This window comes from Oncorhynchus nerka, linkage group LG25 (assembly GCF_034236695.1).
Source record: "Oncorhynchus nerka isolate Pitt River linkage group LG25, Oner_Uvic_2.0, whole genome shotgun sequence".
NCBI lineage: Eukaryota > Metazoa > Chordata > Actinopteri > Salmoniformes > Salmonidae > Oncorhynchus > Oncorhynchus nerka.
Window position 1 is genome coordinate 5,986,160 of NC_088420.1, and position 21,578 is coordinate 6,007,737.

A 21,578-nucleotide genomic window follows, 5' to 3' on the forward strand; every position below is an offset into this window, starting at 1 on the left:
TTGAGAACACCTTTATTTAACCAGGTAGGCTAGTTGAGAACACCTTTATTTAACCAGGTAGGCTAGTTGAGAACACCTTTATTTAACCAGGTAGGCTAGTTGAGAACACCTTTATTTAACCAGGTAGGCTAGTTGAGAACACCTTTATTTAACCAGGTAGGCTAGTTGAGAACACCTTTATTTAACCAGGTAGGCTAGTTGAGAACACCTTTATTTAACCAGGTAGGCTAGTTGAGAACACCTTTATTTAACCAGGTAGGCTAGTTGAGAACACCTTTATTTAACCAGGTAGGCTAGTTGAGAACACCTTTATTTAACCAGGTAGGCTATTTGAGAACACCTTTATTTAACCAGGTAGGCTAGTTGAGAACACCTTTATTTAACCAGGTAGGCTAGTTGAGAACACCTTTATTTAACCAGGTAGGCTAGTTGAGAACAAGTTCTCAGTTACAACTGTGACCTGGCCAAGATAAAGCAAAGCAGTGCGACACAAACATCAACACAGAGTTACACATGGAATAAACAAGTCTACAGTCAATAACACAATAGAAAAAAAGAAAGTCTATATACAGTGTGTGCAAATGGCGTGAGGAGGTAGGCAATAAATAGGTCAAGTAATTACAATTTAGCAAATTTACACTGGAATGGTAGATGTGCAGATGATGATGTGCAAGTAGAAATACTGGTGTGCAGAAAGTAAATAAAAACAATATGGGGATGAGGTAGGTAGATTGGATGGCTATTTACAGATGGGCTATGTACAGCTGCAGCGATCGGTTAGCTGCTCTGATAGCTGATGTTTAAAGTTAGCGAGGGAAATATGAGTCTCCAGCTTCAGAGATTTTTGCAATTCGTTCCAGTCATTGGCATCAGAGAACTGGAAGGAAAGGTGGCCAAAGGAGGTTTTGGCTTTGGGGATGACCAGTGAGATATACCTGCTGGAGCTCGTGCTACGGGTGGGTGTTGTTATCGTGACCAGTGAGCTGAGATAAGGCAGAGCTAGACTTATAGATGACCTGGAGCCAGCGAGTCTGGCAACAATATGGGTCAACTACAAAGGGCCAGCCAATTAGAGCATACAGGTCGCAGTGGTGGTTGGTATATGGGGTTTTGGTGATAAAAAGGATGGCACAAAAAAAGTAAAGTGACATCACAGAAGACGAGGATCCCAGTAAAGTCAGTAAAAAAAAAAGTGTTTATTTACTTTTACCCCCTTTTCTTGGTATCCAATTGTTAGTACTATCTTGTCTCATCGGTACAACTCCCGTACGGGCTCGGGAGAGACGAAGTTCGATAGCCATGCGCCATCCGAAACACAACCCAACAAAGCCGCACTGCTTCTAAACACAGCACGCATCCAACCCGGAAGCCAGCTGCACCAATGTGTCGGAGGGAACATCGTGCACCTAGCGACCTGGTTAGCATATACTGCTCCCAGCCTGAGTCTGGGCGCGAACCCAGAGTCTCTGGTGGCACAGCTAGCACTGCGATGCAGTGCCCTAGATCACCCAGGAGGCACAGGCACAGTCAGTTTTACTAGGGTATGTTTGGCGGTGTGGGTGAAGGAAGCTTTGTTGCGAAATAGAAAGACGATTCTAGATTTAATTTTGGATTGGAGATGCTTAATTTGAGTCTGGAAGGAGAGTTTACAGTCTAACCAGACACCTAGGTATTTGTAGTTGTCCACATATTCTAAGTCCGAACCATCCAGAGGAGTGATGCTAGTCGTGCAGGCGTGTGCGGGCTGCGAACGGTTGAAAAGCATGCATTTAGTTTTACAAGCGTTTAAGAGCAGTTGGAGGCCACCATAGAGACTGCCAGAGGTCCGGACAACAGGCCCTCCTATTTGACACACTGAACACTGTCTGAGAAGTAGTTGGGGAACCAGGCGAGGCAGTCATTTGAGAAACCAAGGCTGTTGAGTCTGCCGATAAGAATACGGTGATTGACAGAGTCGAAAGCCTTGGCCAGGTCGTTGAAGACGGCTGCACAGTACAATCTTTTTTTCGATGGTGGTCATCATATCGTTTAGTACCTTGAGCATGGCTGAGATGCACCCCCGTCGCCAGCTCGGAAACCGGATAGTGGAGAAGGTACGGTGGGAATCGAAATGGTCAGTGATCTGTTTATTAACTTGGCTTTCGAAGACTTTTGAAAGGCAGGGCAGGGTGGATATAGGTCTATAGCCATTTGGATATAGAGTGTCACCCCCTTTGAAGAGGGGGATGACCACGGCAGCTTTCCAATCTTTAGAGATCTCGGACGATACGAAAGAGAGGTTGAACAGACTTTAGAAAGAGAGTGTCCAGATTGTCTAGGATGCTCCCGATGGTGCAGCTGTTGAACCTTTTAAAGATCTGAGGACCCATGCCAAATCTTTTCAGTCTCCTGAGGGGGAATATATTTTGTCCTGCCCTCTTCACAACTGTCTTGGTGTGCTTGGACACGTGAGTTTGTAGGTGATGTGGACACCAAGGAACTTGAATCTCTCAACCTGCTCCATTGCAGCCCCATCAATGAGAATGGGGGCGTGCTCGGTCCTCTTTTTCCTGAAGTTCACAATCATCTCCTTTCTCTTGATCACATTGAGGGAGAGGTTGTTGTCCTGGCACCACATGGCCAGGTCTCTGACCTCCTCCCTATAGGCTGTCTCGTCATTGTCTGTAATCAGGCCCACCACTGTGGTGTTGTAGTTGTGCCTAGCCGTGCAGTTATGAGTGAACAGGGACTACAGGAGGGGACTGAGCACGCACCCTTGAGGGGCTCCTGTGTTGAGGATCAGCATGGCGGATGTGTTGTTACCTACCCTTACCACCTGGGGGCGGCCCGTCAGGAAGTCCAGGATTCAGTTGACGAGGGAGGTGATTAGTCCCAGGGTCCTTAGTTTATTGATGAGATTTGAGGGCACTATAGTGTTGAACGTTGAGCTGTAGTCATTGGATAGCTTACCTTACTGATAACATACCTTACTGATAAGACCATAAGTCAATTTTCTCTCCTTCCCATCTATCCCACTATCCTCCCCCTCAGTGTTCCTCTGGAGAGGCGTGCCTCGGATAAATGAGACCGGGGGCAACCCCCCCCTGAGGAGTACAAGTACAGCCCGGTGTGGGACAGGGACAGTGGAGGAAAAGATACGGTTTCTGTTTCAAATCATTTCAACACTCGATGATGTTGATCATTAGGTTTAGCTGTGTAGTGCTAGGGCAAAACCAGAAATACTGTTCTATCTAGACTAATCACATTCCTCACCTCACCTCTCCCTGGCTACTGTATGTAGACATGACTAAACTCTGTGAACACATTGACTACATTTGTATTATTTTTAGTTATTTCACCTTTATTTAACCAGGTAGGCAAGTTGAGAACAAGTTCTCATTTACAATTGCGACCTGGCCAAGATAAAGCAAAGCAGTTCGACAGATACAACAACACAGAGTTACACATGGAGTAAAACAAACATACAGTCAATAATACAGTATAAACATGTCTATATACGATGTGAGCAAATGAGGTGAGAAGGGAGGTAAAGGCAAAAAAGGCCATGGTGGCAAAGTAAATACAATATAGCAAGTAAAACACTGGAATGGTAGTTTTGCAATGGAAGAATGTGCAAAGTAGAAATAAAAATAATGGGGTGCAAAGGAGCAAAATAAATAAATTAATTAAATACAGTAGGGAAAAGAGGTAGTTGTTTGTGCTAAATTATAGGTGGGCTATGTACAGGTGCAGTAATCTGTGAGCTGCTTGACTTCAGTCAATGTTTGTTACCTAAACCTGGTCCCTTTCTTTGCCGACCACAGATTAGATATGAGAGATTTGCTTGTTTAAAAAATAAATAAATGTTAGTGTTGCTACATTTTGCAAGCAAAGTCTTGTGACACTATATATATATATATATATATATATATATAATTTTCCAGGTGAATCTCTAGGAGGACTCTAGTCGTCGGATTGCAATTTGTTTAAATCAGGTGTGTTAGCTGGGTCCGGGGAAAACGTGTGCCCCCGAAGGCTGGAGTATCACGATGGGGGTTAGCAGATAAACAGACTCGATGCACATGCCCTGCTTGCCCAGTTGGTATTCGGTCATGAATACTACAAGTTTACATAGCTGGCTTGTAACGGATCACCCCCCTCCACTGCTGCTCATTCCGATCACCATCTATGGAGGTCTACGTCACCGGCCTTCTAGGCATCACTGAACTGGATCATTACCACCGACCCCGGACTGTTTTGTTTAATTACGCACACCTGGTTCCCATTCCCCCTGATTAGTGTACAGTTGTAGTCGGAGGTTTACATACACTTTAGCCAACTACATTTACACTCAGTTTTTCACAATTCCTGACATTTTATCCTAGTAACAATTCCGTTTTAGGTCAGTTAGGATTACCACTTTATTTTAAGAATGTGAAATGTCAGAATAATAGTAGAGAGAATGATTTATTTCAGCTTTTATTTCTTTCATCACATTCACAGTGGGTCAGAAGTTTACATACACTCAAAAAATATTTGGTAGCATTGCCTTTAAATGGTTTAACTTGGGTCAAATATTTTGGGTAGCCTTCCACAAGCTTCCCACAATAAGTTGAGTGAATTTTGGCCCATTCCTCCTGACCGAGCAGGTGTAACTGAGTCAGGTTTGTAGGCCTCCTTGCTTGCACAAGCTTTTTCAGTTCTGCCCACAGATTTTCTATAGGATTGAGGTCAGGGCGTTGTGATGGCCACTCCAATACCTTGACTTTGTTGTCCTTAAGCCATTTTCCCACAACTTTGGAAGACCGATTTGCGACCAAGCTTTAACTTCCTGACTGATGTCTTGAGATGTTGCTTCAATATATCCACGTAATTTTCCTACCTCATGATTCCATCTATTGTCACGCCCTGACCTTAATTATCTTTGTTTTCTTTATTATTTTCCTTAGGTCTGGATGTGACGAGGGTGGTATGTGTGTTTCTGTCTTGTCTAGGTTTTTTTGTACATCTATGGGGTTTTGGTTTGTCTAGGTAAATGTAGGTTTATGGTGGCCTGAATTGGTTCCCAATCAGAGGCAGCTGTTTATCGTTGTCTCTGATTGGGGATCCTATTTAGGTTGCCATTTCCATTTTGGTTTTGTGGGTTATTGTCTATGTGTAGTTGCATGTCAGCACTCGTGTTTTATGACTTCATGTTCGTTTTGTTATTTTGTTTAGTTTTCTTCGTTAAATAAAGAAGTATGTATTCATATCACGCTGCGCTTTGGTCTCATCAATACGATGAACGTGACATCTATTTTGTGAAGTGCACCAGTCCCACCTGCAGCAAAGCACCCCCACAACATGATGCAGCCCCCCCCGTGCTTCACGGTTGGGATGGTGTTCTTCGGCTTCCAAGCCTCCCCCTTTTTCCTCCAAACATAACGATGGTCATTTTGGCCAAACAGTTCTATTTTAGTTTCATCAGACCAGAGGACATTTCTCCAAAAAGTACGATCTTTGTCCCCATGTGCAGTTGCAAACTTTTTATGGCAGTTTTGGAGCAGTGGCTTCTTCCCTGCTTTGCGACCTTTCAGGTTATGTCGATATAGGACTCGTTTTACTGTGGATATAGATACTTTTGTACCTGTTTCTCCAGCATCTTCACAAGGTCCTTTTCTGTTGTTCTGGGATTGATTTGCACTTCTCGCACCAAAGTACGTTCATCTATAGGAGACAGAACGCGTTTCCTTCCTGAGCGGTATGACGGCTGCATGGTCCCATGGTGTTTATACTTGCGTACTATTGTTTGTACAGATGAACGTGGTACTTCAGGCATTTGGAAATTGCACCCAAGGATGAACCAGACTTGTGGAGGTCTACAATTTTTTTTCTGAGGTCTTGGCTGATTTCTTTAGATTTTCCCATGATGTCAAGCAAAGAGGCACTGAGTTTGAAGGTAAGCCTTGAAATACATCCACAGCTACACCTCCAATTGACTCAAATGATGTCAATTAGCCTATCAGAAGCTTATAAAGCCATGACATCATTTTCTGGAATTTTCCAAGCTGTTTAAATGCACAGTCAACTTAGTGTATGTAAACTTCTGACCCACTGGAATTGTGATACAGTGAAGTATAAGTGAAATAATCTGTCTGTAAACAGTTGTTGTAACAATTACTTGTGTCATGCACAAAGTAGATGTCCTAACCGACTTGCCAAATATACAGTTTCTTAACAATACATTTGTGGAGTGGTTGAAAAACGAGTTTTAATGACTCCAACATACGTGTTTGTAAACTTCCCACTTCAACTGTATTTGTTCACTTTGTTCTCCATCATCCTTGTTGATTATTTTTCCATGTCCGTTGGTCTTGTGAGGACCTGTGCTCTGTTGTGTCGGCATGTTAGAGTGCACTTGTTATTACAGGTCTTTGTTTGGTTTACAGCCCTGTGTAAACATATAAACACACACATATATATATATGTGTTTGTTTTGGGCTTCGTCCCCGTCATGATCATGACGTACGCTATTTTGGGTAAAGCATTTTCTTTTTTAAGTATTTCGTATTCCTGCGCCTGTCTCCTATCATTATACAATGTGCCATGGCTAGACTACAGTAACTACCAATCTAACAATTGTTAGCAGACATGGCTATTCGAGTGACTGTCAGTGACAGACATAACAAGAGGAAAACTAAGGATGCACACATCTTGAAATTACTCCCAACAATAAATTGACACCCCCACTGAATTCCTAAAAAGAAAATCTAAATCAAATGTTTTGTGACTGGGCCCCTTAAGCATCCGTGGGTCCTACGCAACCGAGTATATTACTTATGCCTGGAATTGACTACACAACTGCCAGAAAGTCAAGATAAATCAGGCTAAGATGCTGCAAACATCAATCAACAGCCATCTTCGTGCAAAACAACATTGCATGAACACTTATATAAATGATTTTGTGATGGGACACCAAATTATATTAGTGATATAGCCCAAGAGTAGCTAATGCCTATGATCAAGGTAAGAATAGACATAGCTATACGATTCCGACTTCTGTTTGATGAAACTGTTGAAACTGCGTTATGCTATTATACAGTATGTAGAATTGTTTGGATTTGCTGATGTAGCTCATAGTTCATCTGCCGTGAATTTAATTGTGAATGTACCTGATATAAAAAAATACAAATACAATTTTAACCTTTATTTAACAAGGCAAGACAACCTACTTATTGTGTTCAAGTAATTGCATGAAGGACAATGTTGTCAAGGGTACAATGAGTTAGCTAGCCAACTAGCATAGCTGTTTCAATCATGTAGAATATCCGTCTTAAATTGCATTTTGAAAATGGTTTCGATATGAGAACAAAACTATATTGAGTGTCACTGTTGTCTGGACATGACGTTAACTAGTTAACGCATGAACTAAACTAGCTCCTGATCCTGGGGGATGAGTGGCTAGGTTTCAGCTTTGCACCATAGGTTGGGTACCGAGAACATAAACATTTCCAATGAGGACATGCTGCATGTCTCACCTTGAATTAGACACAATTAAGATTACAGATCATACAGTCTCTTTTTTTCTGTTTCTCCTTCAACCAAAATGTAATATTAGCCTGTTAGCCCCCCCATGTAATTTTGTTATATATATATTTTTGCTGTAAAAGATAGCAGAAAAAATATTGTTTTTTAAAAATTACATCAACAACACTTTTCTCGGGAAATTCGAAACGGAAGACAATTTGAATGTCACTGTTGACAATTTAGTGGATGTTCTTAAATGTCTTCTTAAAGAATCACTCCGGAAAAATGCTACATTTCTATACATCCTTCCAGCAAGGGAACTAGTAGCACCGTATTAGTTCCGTTATATGGAGTATTAACGGAGAAAACTCACTTCAAGAGGGTGCTACGAAATTAATGTCAAAACGTAGTTGTCAAAATGTAGTTGGATTAATCCAAATCAAATTGATGCTTTCATCTTTTTCACGTCCAGCACATTGGCAATGAAGCCACAGTATTGGCGATCCATCTACGTTGAGAGGGGCCGTTTCTACGGGGATTTAAAGACTCAGAAATACAACAATGAAAACAAGAACATATTGTCTTCTGTGGATATTGAAATTCAGTCTGTTATAGCTTTGTAAATATATATTTAAGCCAATGTTATCACTCATGTTTTAACTCGCGAATCTGCATCCATTAGTTACTATATAGCTTGTCATTTGATGTTTTAAGTTAGTACCGTTCTCAGTAAATCGTTTTAACTTTTGAGATATATGGGGTTTGTTTTTCTGACGGAATTTTCTACTGAATGGACATATGTGTATAAACCTTGAATTAAATCATAATATTATGGATGCACATCCTATGACATGCATTACTGTCTGAAAAACTATCGTTTCGTTTATAATATTTGGACATTGTAGACAATCTATTACCAAGTGCTTTCTAACATGGTCTAAAATAGGATGTACAGCCCTTATAGGTACGCAGCCTGTCATTCAGACAGACACAGTAGCCCACCAATATACACAAACTGCGTTCTTACCTAACCACATGAGGACAGAGGAGATCTCTCCAAGCGTCCCACCTGATGCCGACAGCTGATGCTCGGCCTTCGACCACCCAATCCCGGTCCTGTTCAGCCTGGAATGGATGTAGTCCCTGCATAGCGCCTTCGCCTGTGACACCAGCTCCTTGTCTGTGGGGGAGCGGTCAAATACTTCCATCACTTCTGCCGCGAATACTGAGGAGCGACGCAACATCTCCATACCCCGGTTCCCCAGCAGCAGTTAATCACAAACAACCCGCCTGCCTGGCGCTGCCACTAATCCGCCTGCGCCTCCACCTCGATCGCCGTTTATGGTCCTCTCTGTCACCAGAAAGCTACTTCCCTACCTCCTCCCTCTGGTTGGGGGCGTTTCGAAAAGGAGGGATTATTCAATGTCTCTTCACGAGTGTAGAATTACATTGGTTTGTTCACGGTCACGGTGCACAGCGGCTCCCTTGCAATGCCAAACTCATATTCCTTGAGTTGTAGGCTGATTTAAAAAAATAAAATGATTTAACCTTTACTTAACTAGCCAAGTCAGTTCACAACTAATTCTTATTTACAACGACAGCCTACCCCGGACGACGCTGGGCCAATTGTGCGCCGCCCTATGGGACTCCCAATCACGTCTGGATGTGATACAGCCTGGATTCGAACCAGGGACTGAGATGCAGTGCCTTAGACCACAGGCGCCAGGGAGCCCAATTTGACCAACCCCGATTATACATTGACCTACATTATCACTACACAGAAACTTCTATTGGTAGTCTGATACATCAGATTGTAATACACAATGAATTGGTTTATAGCCTGAAACAAAATCGTGTAAATGTACCTTACAAGACAGAATGTTGAATAAAATGACATTTTAATTTACTATCCTGGTTGTCTGTGAGGTTTGGCCTTCAGCTGCTCGACATTAGAGACAACATATCCACAGGAAAGTATTGTTTACTCCATTTCTTTAGAGAGCAGGTAGATATATGGTTCCTGCAGGTATTACAACTAGTTTTATATTGGATATTCAGTTATGTCAACTATAACTACAATTAAAATAGTATATTCTGAATCAGAAGAGGGTGGAGAACGATCCAAAATGAAATCAAATGTATTTATATAGCCTTTCTTACATCAGCTGATATCTCAAAGTGCTGTACAGAAACCCAGCCTAAAACCCCAAACAGCAAGCAATGCAGGTGTAGAAGCACGGTGGCTAGGAAAAACTCCCTAGAAAGGCCAAAACCTAGGAAGAAACCTAGAGAGGAACCAGGCTATGTGGGGTGGCCAGTCCTCTTCTGGCTGTGCCGGGTGGAGATTATAACAGAACATGGCCAAGATGTTCAAATGTTCATAAATGACCAGCATGGTCAAATAATAATAATCACAACTTGTTTTTGTCTTGAATGTAATTTAAACATATATACAAAGTTTAGACACACCTTCTCTTTGTGATTTTTTTGCTATTTTCTAAATTCCAATTGTTGAATTGGAGTAGTAAACAGGATGCAGAATTGCTATTTGAATGAAAGGAAATAGAATATATATATATATATATATATATAATATAATTGAGTGAAATTCAAGTTCCTCTTCTATATTAGGTGTAGTCTAAATAAATACACATCTGGTACATAAAGGGCAAAGGGGGATACCTAGTCAGTTGTACAACTGAAATATGTCTTCCGCATTTAACCCAACCCCTCTGAATCAGAGAGGGACGGGGGGTGTGTGCCAGAATCGACACGCGGGGAACAGTGTGTTAACTGCCTTGGGCAGAACGACAGATTTTTACCTTGTCAGCTCCGGGAGTCGATCTGGCAACCTTTCAGTTACTGGCCCAACGCTGAAAACATCAACCTTGTCGTTATTTTATATATATATATATATTGTCTGTCTCTGTGTGTGTCTGTGTGTGTGTGTGTCTCTCTGTGTGTGTCTGTCTCTGTGTGTGTGTGTCTGTCTCTGTGTGTCTCTGTGTGTCTCTGTGTGTGTGTCTCTGTGTGTCTGTGTGTGTGTCTCTGTGTGTGTCTCTGTGTGTGTCTCTGTGTGTCTCTGTGTGTCTCTGTGTGTGTCTGTGTGTCTCTGTGTGTCTCTGTGTGTCTCTCTGTGTGTGTCTGTCTCTGTGTGTCTCTGTGTGCGTGTGTGTTTGTCTCTGTGTGTTTCTGTGTGTGTCTCTGTGTGTCTATGTGTGTGTGTCTCTGTGTGTCTCTGTGTGTCTCTGTGTGTCTCTGTGTGTATGTGTGTGTCTGTGTGTGTCTATGTGTGTGTGTGTGTCTGTCTCTTTGTGTGTCTCTGTGTGTCTCTGTGTGTGTGTGTGTGTCTCTGTGTGTGTGTGTGTGTGTGTGTCTCTGTGTGTGTGGTACCAGTCAAACGTTTGGACACCTACTCTTTCATCAAATATATTTAGGCATTCTTCGACGTAGCCACCCTTCTGCCTTGATGACAGCTTTGCACAGTCTTGGCATGTTTAACACTTTTTCTGGGGTTGCTACATGATTCCACGTGTGTTATTTATTAGTTTTGGTGTTATTATTCTACAATGTAGAAAATAGTACAAAAATAAACACAAACCCTGGAATGAGTAGGTGTGTTCAAACGTTTGCCTGGCACTGTATATTTATTTGAAGTTAAAACTCAAACGCATGCTAAATCAACAGTGGTTCCACAAATGATCTCTTAGTGAAAACTCATTACTGTGCCTTAGCTCACCATGTCAAGACAGGCCCTGTAATTCTTGTACATCGGCAGTTCAGACCAAACGGCACCCTGTTCTCTAAACTGTGCACTACTTTCAAAAGGGCCCTAGTCAATCTTAGTGCACTATATAGGGAATAGGGTGTCATTTGGGACCTACCCCATGTCTCTCACTGATGATGATTATTGTCCGTTGTTTTTATTTTGTATTTTTTATAAGTATCTTGGGTAATGTGTCCTATGGACCGGTTTCACAGACACTCAGAAGTCTCCATTTGAAAGTGTCCTGGACTAGACATATTCCGTGTCTGCAAAACAGGTCCTGTACAGTGTGTATAGCTTATTCACATGTGTACACTAACTACTGCCCAAGGGCATTACCCACATGTTGGGCTGACAATAAAAAGACAAACAAGATGAAAAATAACTTCAAATATCTGTTTAAGAACATGATCAACACAGCAGAATGTTGACAGCAGAATGTTAACAGAATGTTGACATCAGAATGTTGACATCAGAATGTTGACAGCAGAATGTTAACAGAATGTTGACATCAGAATGTTGACATCGGAATGTTGACAGCAGAATGTTAACAGAATGTTAACAGCAGAATGTTGACAGCAGAATGTTAACAGAATGTTGACAGCAGAATGTTGACAGCAGAATGTTAACAGAATGTTGACAGCAGAATGTTGACATCGGAATGTTGACAGCAGAATGTTAACAAAATGTTGACATCAGAATGTTGACAGCAGAATGTTGACATCAGAATGTTGACAGCAGAATGTTGACAGCAGAATGTTGACAGCAGAATGTTGACAGCAGAATGTTGACAACAGATGGCTTGGGCACTGTTTCCCTGGTTCAAACCACAAATGCAACTTTAGGCTCTCCCTTCTCCTCCCCTGCTCTGGCTAAAAGGGAATGTTATCTTGAGAAAGTAAAGGAAGCTCTTTGGAGCTGCCATATAAAGATTACAGAGAGGCCTTGAGGACGTATCCTATGCCAACACACACAGCAACAGTTCTCCCTGGTGGTCCAACCAGGATTTAATGTACTGTATTCTCTTTCTGTTCATTTTAGTTCATGACTTTGGTTGAATTAATTAAAACCATGAGGGTATGAAGACCACGGCCTTAAATAAGAGGAGTGTATAAGAATGTAGGAAGGAAAAGGCATCTCGCTCACAAAACGTGGTACCATATTGATCTAAATATTAATATCCTGACGTTTCGGCCATTAACGAGTCACACAACCTTTTGAGAACACTCAAGAAATCTTATAAATGTATATATTTCATTTTTGACCCAATTGGTAGTTACAGTCTTGTCCCATCGCTGCAACTCCCGAACGGACTCGTGAGAGGCGAAGGTCGAGAGCCATGCGTCCTCCGAAACACGACACTGCCAAGCTGGGCTGCTTTTTGACACACTGCTCGTTTAACCCGGAAGCCAGCAGCATCAATGTGTCGGAGGAAACACCATACACCTGGCGACCGTGTCAGCGTGCATGCGCCCGGCACAGGATTCTCTAGAGCGCAATGGGAAGAGTACATCCCGGTCGGACAAACCCTCCCCTAACCCGGACAACGCTGGGCAAATTGTGCATTGCCTCATGGGTCTCCCAGTTGTGGCCAGCTGTCACACAGCCCGGGATTGAACCCAGATCTGTAGTGACACCTCAAGCACCGCAGTGCGTAGACCGCTGCGCCACTCGGGAGGCCCCAATAATTCAGTTTTTAAATGACATACAGTATCAGACAAGATGCAGTTTACATTGAGGCTAGAATACGAAGTTGTACATGTGTTTACAGTGAATGAACCTATATGACAACAGTGCGCCCACACCTTGATTCAACACGCTCTCTCAAACAGCCATTTGTGTTGAACAAGGAATTTGTTTGGACATGCAAAGAGAATACCTTCTTATAGGATTCCCCAACTGGCTATTAATCATCTTCTTATCCTGGTTTTGTTTGAGTCGTTTTTAGGGTAAGTAGCTGTGTAACTAGGCTGCTATGGGTCCTGAGTTGTCAGGGTAAGTAGCTGTGTAACTAGGCTGCTATGGGTCCTGAGTTGTCAGGGTAAGTAGCTGTGTAACTAGGCTGCTATGGGTCCTGAGTTGTCAGGGTTACTAGCTGTGTAACTAGGCTGCTATGGGTCCTGAGTTGTCAGGGTAAGTAGCTGTGTAACTAGGCTGCTATGGGTCCTGAGTTGTCAGGGTAAATAGGCTGCTATGGGTCCTGAGTTGTCAGGGTTAACTGTAACTAGGCTGCTATGGGTCCTGAGTTGTCAGGGTTAGTAGCTGTTTAGGCTGCTATGGGTCCTGAAATAGCTGTGTAACTAGGCTGCTATGGGTCCTGAGTTTTCAGGGTAAATAGCTGTGTAACTAGGCTGCTATGGGTCCTGAGTTGTCAGGGTTAGTAGCTGTGTAACTAGGCTGCTATGGGTCCTGAGTTGTCAGGGTTAGTAGCTGTGTAACTAGGCTGCTATGGGTCCTGAGTTGTCAGGGTAAATAGCTGTGTAACTAGGCTGCTATGGGTCCTGAGTTGTCAGGGTTAGTAGCTGTGTAACTATGGTGCTATGGGTCCTGAGTTGTCAGGGTAAGTAGCTGTTTAACTAGGCTGCTATGGGTCCTGAGTTGTCAGGGTAAGTAGCTGTGTAACTAGGCTGCTATGGGTCCTGAGTTGTCAAGGTAAATAAATGTAACTAGGCGGCTATGGGTCCTGAGTTGTCAGGGTTAGTAGCTGTGTAACTATGGTGCTATGGGTCCTGAGTTGTCAGGGTTAGTATCTGTGTAACTAGGATGCTATGGGTCCTGAGTTGTCAGGGTAAATAGCTGTGTAACTAGGCTGCTATGGGTCCTGAGTTGTCAGGGTTAGTAGCTGTGTAACTAGGCGGCTATGGGTCCTGAGTTGTCAGGGTTAGTAGCTGTGTAACTAGGCTGCTATGGGTCCTGTGTTGTCAAGGTTAGTAGCTGTGTAACTAGGCTGCTATGGGTCCTGAGTTGTCAGGGTTAGTAGCTGTGTAACTAGGCTGCTATGGGTCCTGAGTTGTCAGGGTTACTAGCTGTGTAACTATGGTGCTATGGGTCCTGATTTTGAATCTCTTGGTCTTGTCTCAAATGGCAGTCTATTCCCTATATAGTGCACTACTTTTGACCAGAGCCGCTGGGACTAGGGTGCCCATTTGGACAGAGACATTGTCTCCCCTCAGGTTTTCGCCCACTAGGAAGTTGGGAACAGCACCCTGCCCGGTTCATGGTGGTCCACAGCTCACCACTGCCATCTTCTGGTAGAGTGAGCCAGATGGACAGGGAAGCATCTTCTGGTAAAGTGAGCCAGATGGACAGGGAAGCATTTTCTGGTAGAGTGAGCCAGATGGACAGTGAAGCATCTTCTGGTAGAGTGAGCCAGATGGACAGGGAAGCTAATAAAGATATTGACTGTGTCTGAAATGGCACCCTATTCCCTATACTGTTCAGAAGTAGTGCACATGCACAATTTCTTTTTAACCTGTATTTAACTTGACAAGTCAGTTAAGAACAAATTCTTATTTTCAATAACAGACTAGGAACAGTGGTTTAACTGCCTGTTCAGGGGCAGAACGACAGATTTGTACCTTGTCAGCTCAGGGATTTGAACTTCTAGGAACAGTGGCTTAACTGGCTACCCTGGAACTAGTGGGTTAAGGGTGACTTTCTAGGAACATTGGAGTGACTAACTGGTCTAGGAACAGGGTCATATTAACTGGTCTGTTAGGTTTAATAGTGGGTATTACTGTCCTCTGGTAGGAATATATGGGTATTACTGTCCTCTAGGAACAGTGGGTATTACTGTCCTCTAGTAGAAGGTTTAATATATGGGTTAACTGTCCTCTGGTAGGAACAGTGGGTTTACTGTCCTCTGGTAGGTTTAAACATAGGTATTACTGTCCTCTAGTAGAAGGTTTAATATATAGTATTACTGTCCTCTGTCAGGTTTAATTTGTATTACTGTCCTCTGGTAGGTTTAATACATATATAGGTATTACTTTCAGGTTTAATATGGAAAGGTATTACTGTCCTCTAGTAGAAGGTTTAATACATAGGTATTACTGTCCTCTGGTAGGTTTAATACATAGGTATTACTGTCCTCTGGTAGGTTTAATATATAGGTATTACTGTCCTCTGGTAGGTTTAATACATAGGTATTACTGTCCTCTGGTAGGTTTAATATCATAGGTATTACTGTCCTCTGGTAGGTTTAATATATAGGTATTACTGTCCTCTGGTAGGTTTAATACATAGGTATTACTGTCCTCTGGTAGGTTTAATATATAGGTATTACTGTCCTCTGGTAGGTTTAATACATAGGTATTACTGTCCTCTGTTAGGTTTAATATATGGCTGTAATGGCTCCTCTATTAGAATACTGGTAATGACCAGTAGTAGTAGGAGACAGATGTACAGAACATTCTTTATTCCACACTCAAGACAGACAGGCACACACACACAGCAATAGTAATGGGACTGATGGTAGTAGTGAATAATGTTGTAGTGTAGGTTTTATATAGGTGTTAGCTCAGTCCCTGGTACACATTTTGGTTTTGGCCCTAGAGTTGATTATTTGAATGAGCTGTGTAGTGCTAGTGTAAAAAAAACAAAACGTGTACCCAAGGGGGGCCCCGGGACCGAGTTTGGGAAAACCTGTAGAGGATTTAGAGAGGAGACTGAAAGACAGGCACACACACAGTGATTAGAATTGGACTTTGATGAGAAGGCCTCTCCCCCACTTGTTGTGAGGAGTGCAGGGGGGAGCTGCCACTTGTTCTTTCTAACTGTGCCAACCATGGTGATCTTCATCTTCAGGAGCTGCTGGCTGAGTTCATAAGAGGTGAAGAAATTATCACACGGGACATTGTGCCCCGTCAGTCCATCTGTCACATCAATCACAACCCGCGTCCCCTGGTTCTTCTCCGGGCCTCCACTGGTCGGCTTCCCTGTGTAGACTTGCATCTTCCAAGCATAGCTGGATTGTGCGTCACAGGCCACCCATATCTTGATGCCATACTTTGCCAGCTTGCTGGACATATACTGTCGGAAAGGACAGCGAACTTTTGATAAAAGAGATTTACTATCAGCAATTAGTGTCACAGAAAACAATCACATTAATCAATTATATTACAGCAATACATAATATGATGAACAATGACAATCACATTACAGATATGAATATAAAGATGTACCTCTGAATGGAACCAGTTGCTCATCCACTGTTACTTCAGGTCCAGGGTTGTAGAGGTATGGCTCCACCCACTTCTCCCAGACCTCTCTAATGGCTCCACCCACTGCTCCCAGACCTCTCTTATGGACTCTGAATGGAACCAGTTGCTCATCCACTGTTACTTCAGGTCCAGGGTTGTAGAATGGCTCCACCCACTTCTCCCAGACCTCTCTAATGGCTCCACCCACTGCTCCCAGTGTATGGACTCTGAATGGAACCAGTTGCTCATCCACTGTTACTTCAGGTCCAGGGTTGTAGAGGTATGGCTCCACCCACTTCTCCCAGACCTCTCTAATGGCTCCACCCACTGCTCCCAGACCTCTCTTATGGACTCTGAATGGAACCAGTTGCTCATCCAAGGTCCAGGGTTGTAGAGGATTTGGCTCCACCCACTTCTCCCAGACCTCTCTAATGGACTGAATGGAACCAGTTGCTCATCCACTGTTACTTCAGGTCCACACACCACTTCTGATTAGCTCCCAGACCTCTCTTATGGACTCTGAATGGAACCAGTTGCTCATCCACTGTTACTTCAGGTCCAGGGTTGTAGAGGTATGGCTCCACCCACTTCTCCCAGACCTTCTAATGGCTCCACCCACTGCTCCCAGACCTCTTATGGACTCTGAATGGAACCAGTTGCTCATCACTGTTACTTCAGGTCCAGGGTTGTATAAGATGGCTCCACCCACTTCTCCCAGACCTCTCTAATGGCTCCACCCACTGCTCCCAGACCTCTCTTATGGACTCTGAATGGAACCAGTTGCTCATCCACTGTTACTTCAGGTCCAGGGTTGTAGAGGTATGGCTCCACCCACTTCTCCCAGACCTCTCTAATGGCTCCACCCACTGCTCCCAGACCTCTCTTATGGACTCTGAATGGAACCAGTTGCTCATCCACTGTTACTTCAGGTCCAGGGCTCCACTTGTAGAGGTATGGCTCCACCCACTTCTCCCAGACCTCTCTAATGGCTCCACCCACTCTTCCTAATGGCTCCACCCACTTCTCCCAGACCTCTCTAATGGCTCCACCCACTGCTCCCAGACCTCTCTAATGGCTCCACCCACTGCTCCCAGACCTCTCTTATGGACTCTGAATGGAACCAGTTGCTCATCCACTGTTGCTTCAGGTCCAGGGTTGTAGAGGTATGGCTCCACCCACTTCTCCCAGACCTCTCTAATGGCTCCACCCACTGCTCCCAGACTCTTATGGACTCTGAATGGAACCAGTTGCTCATCCACTGTTACTTCAGGTCCAGGGCAATTAGTGGCTCCCACTTCTCCCAGAACTAATGGCTCCACCCACTGCTCCCAGACCTCTCTTATGGACTCTGAATGGAACCAGTTGCTCATCCACTGTTACTTCAGGTCCAATAGAGGTATGGCTCCACATTTCTCCCAGACCTCTCTAATGGCTCCACCCACTGCTCCCAGACCTCTCTTATGGACTCTGAATGGAACCAGTTGCTCATCCACTGTTACTTCAGGTCCAGGGTTGTAGAGGTATGGCTCCCAGACCCACTCCACCCACTGCTCCCTAAGACTGCTCCCAGACCTCTCTAATGGCTCCACCCACTGCTCCCAGACCTCTCTAATGGACTCTGAATGGAACCAGTTGCTCATCCACTGTTGCTTCAGGTCCAGGGTTGTAGAGGTATGGCTCCACCCACTTCTCCCAGACCTCTCTAATGGCTCCACCCACTGCTCCCAGACCTCTCTAATGGACTCTGAATGGAACCAGTTGCTCATCCACTGTTACTTCAGGTCCAGGGTTGTAGAGGTATGGCTCCACCCACTTCTCCCAGACCTCTCTAATGGCTCCACCCACTGCTCCCAGACCTCTCTTATGGACTCTGAATGGAACCAGTTGCTCATCCACTGTTACTTCAGGTCCAGGGTTGTAGAGGTATGGCTCCACCCACTTCTCCCAGACCTCTCTAATGGCTCCACCCACTGCTCCCAGACCTCTCTTATGGACTCTGAATGGAACCAGTTGCTCATCCACTGTTACTTCAGGTCCAGGGTTGTAGAGGTATGGCTCCACCCACTTCTCCCAGACCTCTCTAATGCTCCACCCACTGCTCCAGACCCTTATGGACTGAACCAGTTGCTCATCCACTGTTACTTCAGGTCCTCTTCCACCCACTTCTCCCAGACCTCTCTAATGGCTCCACCCACTGCTCCCAGACTTATGGACTCTGAATGGAACCAGTTGCTCATCCACTGTTACTTCAGGTCCAGGGTTGTAGAGGTATGGCTCCACCCACTTCTCCCAGACCTCTCTAATGGCTCCACCCACTGCTCCCAGACCTCTCTTATGGACTCTGAATGGAACCAGTTGCTCATCCACTGTTACTTCAGGTCCAGGGTTGTAGAGGTATGGCTCCACCCACTTCTCCCAGACCTCTCTAATGGCTCCACCCACTGCTCCCAGACCTCTCTTATGGACTCTGAATGGAACCAGTTGCTCATCCACTGTTACTTCAGGTCCAGGGTTGTAGAGGTATGGCTCCACCCACTTCTCCCAGACCTCTCTAATGGCTCCACCCACTGCTCCCAGACCTCTCTAATGGCTCCACCCACTGCTCCCAGACCTCTCTTATGGACTCTGAATGGAACCAGTTGCTCATCCACTGTTACTTCAGGTCCAGGGTTCAGGCTCCACCCACTTCTCCCAGACCTCTCTAATGGCTCCACCCACTGCTCCCAGACCTCTCTTATGGACTCTGAATGGAACCAGTTGCTCATCCACTGTTACTTCAGGTCCAGGGTTGTAGAGGTATGGCTCCACCCACTTCTCCCAGACCTCTCTAATGGCTCCACCCACTGCTCCCAGACCTCTCTTATGGACTCTGAATGGAACCAGTTGCTCATCCACTGTTACTTCAGGTCCAGGGTTGTAGAGGTATGGCTCCACCCACTTCTCCCAGACCTCTCTAATGGCTCCACTCACTGCTCCCAGACCTCTCTTATGGACTCTGAATGGAACCAGTTGCTCATCCACTGTTACTTCAGGTCCAGGGTTGTAGAGGTATGGCTCCACCCACTTCTCCCAGACCTCTCTAATGGCTCCACCCACTGCTCCCAGACCTCTCTTATGGACTCTGAATGGAACCAGTTGCTCATCCACTGTTACTTCAGGTCCAGGGTTGTAGAGGTATGGCTCCACCCACTTCTCCCAGACCTCTCTAATGGCTCCACCCACTGCTCCCAGACCTCTCTTATGGACTCTGAATGGAACCAGTTGCTCATCCACTGTTACTTCAGGTCCAGGGTTGTAGAGGTATGGCTCCACCCACTTCTCCCAGACCTCTCTAATGGCTCCACCCACTGCTCCCAGACTCTCTTATGGACTCTGAATGGAACCAGTTGCTCATCCACTGTTACTTCAGGTCCAGGGTTGTAGAGGTATGGCTCCACCCACTTCTCCCAGACCTCTCTAATGGCTCCACCCACTGCTCCCAGACCTCTCTTATGGACTCTGAATGGAACCAGTTGCTCATCCACTGTTACTTCAGGCCCAGGGTTGTAGAGGTATGGCAGACTGTCACGCCCTGACCTTAGTTATCTTTGTTTTCTTTATGATTTTGTTTAGGGTGTGACGAGGGTGGTTTTGTTTAGTTTTTGTATTGTCTAGGGTTTTTTGTATCGTCTAGGTGTTTATGTCTATGGTTGCCTAGATTGGTTCTTAATCAGAGGCAGCTGTTTATCGTTGTCTCTGATTGGGGACCATATTTAGGCAGCCATATTCCTTGGGTAGTTTGTGGGTTGTTATTCGATGTTTAGTTGCCTGTTCTGCGCTAGTCATAATAGCTTCATGGTTCGTTTTGTTCTTTCATTAAAGAAGTATGTACGCTTAACACGCTGCACCTTGGTCTCCTCATGATGACGACCGTGACACAGACGTACCAGACACTTCTCCCAGACCTCTCTTATGTCCACCGGTTTGTCTCTCACACGTCTTGCAGGTCTTGACTCACGGTTATCAAATTTCTTGAGAAAGTGTGAAAGATTTTCAGTGGCATGGAAAATCACCCTTCCACTCTCAGCATCCCAGAGACTACATGTAGCTTCGCCTCGGGACCTATACACACCCTCTAAGATTAGCAGCCCTATGTAGGCACGCAGGTCAAACTCATCCATCCTTTTCCAGTTGTCTCCATTTTTACAGAAACGCTCCAAATTTGTCATCTCCAGGATAATTTTTTTTATGGCTGGTGTGATGAACATGTAGAATGTTGAGGCGTTGTCCTGGGCAACCGCATATCTTGTGGGCCCTGGGGTCATCCTTATAACATGTTGACTCCATGTCTTGTGGGCCCTGGGGTCATCATTATGACATGTTGACTGCATGTCTTGTGGGCCCTGGGGTCATCATTATAACATGTTGACTCCATGTCTTGTGGGCCCTGGGGGTCATCATTATGACATGTTGACTGCATGTCTTGTGGGCCCTGGGGTCATCATTATGACATGTTAACAGCATGTCTTGTGGGCCCTGGGTTCATCCTTATGACATGTTGACCGCATGTCTTGTGGGCCCTGGGGTCATCCTTATAACATGTTGACTCCATGTCCTGTGGGCCCTGGGGTTCATCATTATAACATGTTGACTCCATGTCTTGTGGGCCCTGGGGTCATCCTTATGACATGTTGACTCCATGTCTTGTGGGCCCTGGGGTCGTCCTTATGACATGTTGACTCCATGTCTTGTGGGCCCTGGGGTCGTCCTTATAACATGTTGACTCCATGTCTTGTGGGCCCTGGGGTCATCATTATAACATGTTGACTCCATGTCTTGTGGGCCCTGGGGTCATCATTATGACATGTTGACTCCATGTCTTGTGGGCCCTGGGGTCGTCCTTATAACATGTTGACTCCATGTCTTGTGGGTTCATCCTTATGACATGTTGACTCCATGTCTTGTGGGCCCTGAGGTCATCCTTATAACATGTTGACTCCATGTCTTGTGGGCCCTGGGGTCATCCTTATGACATGTTGACTCCATGTCTTGTGGGCCCTGGGGTCATCCTTCTGACATGTTGACTCCATGTCTTGTGGGCCCTGGGTTCATCCTTATGACATGTTGACTCCATGTCTTGTGGGCCC

At 44.7% G+C, this 21,578-nt stretch overlaps 1 protein-coding gene across 2 annotated transcripts in view; it reads right to left on the reverse strand.

Moving 5' to 3' along the window:
* Window positions 1–8,845, reverse strand: part of LOC115118260 (bcl-2-related ovarian killer protein homolog A-like) — a 43,847-nt gene extending 35,002 nt beyond the window's left edge. For both annotated transcript variants that reach the window (XR_010461064.1, XM_065009503.1), the window contains exon 1: window positions 8,513–8,845. Coding sequence is in view for 1 of the 2 variants with exons in the window: in XM_065009503.1 (XP_064865575.1) it covers window positions 8,513–8,735 (223 nt within the window). In the remaining variant the exon portion in view is untranslated. The remainder of the gene's footprint in view (window positions 1–8,512) is intronic.
* Window positions 8,846–21,578: the final 12,733 nt, after the last annotated feature.